Below are 2426 nucleotides of genomic sequence, written 5' to 3' on the forward strand. Positions count from 1 at the left end.
GATTATGGTCCATATCCCCCATGTCCCCAAACGACTAATACCGCTTGACAAAGTCTTGAGTCCGACGGAAGTGTCTTTAAAAACTAAAAACCTCATAGCTCTTCAGTAGCTCTGGGAGCGAGTGGCCTTCGCTCATTCCCTCGGGACAGGCCAGGAAAGGCTTAGCGCGGTGTGTCGAATCTGCCGTAGCGGAACGTCCGGCGGAAGCTGGTGTGGAATCTGCCGCTGCGGGAAGGCAGGCGGGCCAGCGGCGGCGGTCATGGCGGCGCCGAGCTCGGCTCCCAGCCCCGGCGCCTCGGCGCCCGAATCGGTCGCCGACGCCCCCCTTCAGTACAGCCTGCTCCTGCAGCACCTGGTGGGAGACAAGCGGCAGCCGCGGCTCCTGGAGCCCGGCGTCCTGGGCGGGATCCCGAGCCCAGCCAAGAGCGAAGAGCAGAAGATGATCGAGAAGGCCATGGAGAGCTGCGCCTTCAAGGCCGCGCTGGCCTGCGTCGGGGGTGAGCCGGCCCGGGTCACTTGCGGCCTCCCAGCGAGGGTGGGGGGCGGTCTGGGTGGCCCCGCGACACATCCCAGATTCCTCCACATTTGCCTCGGTTTCCCCAGGGCCGTGGCCCTTAGTACGTCCCTCATAAACGCTTAACAAATAGGCTCTCGGTTTGGACCGCAGCCCCGCCGCTCGGTACCCGGTGACCTTTGGCACGCCTCCCCTCCTGCAGAAAGGTATTCTAAGTAATTGATCTGGAGAGGGGGCGTTAGTGACGGGGAGCAGGAAAGGGCTCGTGCAGAAAGTGGCACCCTGAGGAGGGGGCCCTTTTGCAGAGCCCTGCAGGCACAAGGGGGAGTGTGGGCCTGGGGAACCGTGGTGAAGGGCAGCCCGAGGAATTAGGCTGGAAGGCCAGGCTGAGAAAACGGGGGATCCTCACCAGGATTCTTCTCAGGGTTTGACCAACAGCATCAGAGATTGGTTGAATTAAAGAGGAAAACGCCAGGCAGAGGGGATTCCTGTTCACTTTGAGATTCTGTATCACAGGCAAAAGCATTATTCAGTTTGCTGTGGTGGAAACAAGATTTAGAGCTGGAAGAAACCATAGAGATCGATCAGACCAGGTCATGTGAATCTAGGATTTAGGACAGATTTCAAGGGGATCTGTGACATTGGATGGGGAAAAAATAACACCTTTGTTTCACTTACCTCTAAATGAAATGTATTTCTTTCAATTATTTTAAAATATTTTTCAGAAAAAGGGTCCATAGATTTCACCAGACTGCTTAAAGGGGTTCATGATACAAAAAATGTTACAATCTCTTGATCTAGACTAACTTCATTTTATTGATGAGAAACTTGAGGCCCAAGGAAATTAGGTCACACAGTAAGTGGTAGAACCAGGGTTGAAACTCAGGTCATCTTGACTCTTAAATCCATTTTGTTTCCATTACATTGCCATAAAACAGTTGGGTTCTCAATGTATAATCTAACTGGGAAGGCAAGACATTAACACCTGAGAAGCTGCTATCATAAGGCACTGTATAATAGACAGATGGATAGTACAGATTGTAAGTGTGCAAGGAGTGCAGAGGAAGGTTAGGTCCCTGGGACGGGCTGGGTGGGAATAGGCACATGGAAGAGAAGCATGGATTGGAGTGGGAGGTGTTGGGAAGCCTTGTCAGCAAAGGTACAAGGCCTGGAAGGGGTTAAGAGATGAATAGGGAGAGTAATAATAGCCACCATTTTCTGTTTTGCATACATATCTCGTGTAAGTCATATAACAAGCCTGTCTAGTAGATACTACAAGTGTTTTCATCCCCACTTTGCAAATGAAGAAACCGAGGCCTGGAGAGGTTAAATGATTTAGAACATGGTTATGTGAGTAGTAAGGGTCAAGGGCAGGATTTGGACCTTGATATTCCTGGATTTAAGTATCCAGTATCATGCTTCCTCTCAAGCAAAACCAAACTGGCCAGGTGTTTCTGGACCTGATTATGACAGGACTTGAGTTCTAGTTTAAAGAATGTGGACTTCATTCTATAGACCTTGAGGAGTTATGTATTAGAGAGAGAGAGATGATATAATATTTTAGAAAGATTCTTCTGATCATGGTTTGCGGGATGAATGAGGAAATGAGAGGAAGGTACCAGTTAGGAAGCCATTGCAATAATCCAAGGTGAGGTAATAAGGATCTAGATTAGGATGGTAGCAGTGAAAATGGAAAGGAATGAACAGATACAAGAAATCCTCGATAAAAAGACGCAGAAAGAACTGGGTAAGTGGGTATGGAGACAATGAGAAATTAGTAAGTAAGATCTTTAAGACTGGTGCCTTGGGGAAAATGATGGTGCCTTTCATAGGAATAGGGCAAGTTGGAGAGAACTCGGGGGGGGGTGTGTGTGTGTGTGTGTGTGTGTGTGTGTGTGTGTGTGTGTGTGTG

The 2426-nt window shown here is 49.6% G+C and overlaps 1 protein-coding gene across 1 annotated transcript in view; it reads left to right on the forward strand.

Annotated features, from left to right (window-relative positions):
* The first annotated feature begins 244 nt into the window (after nt 1-244).
* The window catches only part of TIMM22 (translocase of inner mitochondrial membrane 22), an 8009-nt gene continuing 5827 nt past the window's right edge, over nt 245-2426 (forward strand). Inside the window, exon 1 of the mRNA XM_027861662.1 lies at nt 245-497. Coding sequence (XP_027717463.1) covers nt 260-497 — 238 coding nt within the window. The 5' untranslated portion in view covers nt 245-259. The remainder of the gene's footprint in view (nt 498-2426) is intronic.

This window comes from Vombatus ursinus, unplaced genomic scaffold, assembly GCF_900497805.2.
Source record: "Vombatus ursinus unplaced genomic scaffold, bare-nosed wombat genome assembly UNPS02014768.1, whole genome shotgun sequence".
Taxonomy (NCBI): Eukaryota; Metazoa; Chordata; class Mammalia; order Diprotodontia; family Vombatidae; genus Vombatus; species Vombatus ursinus.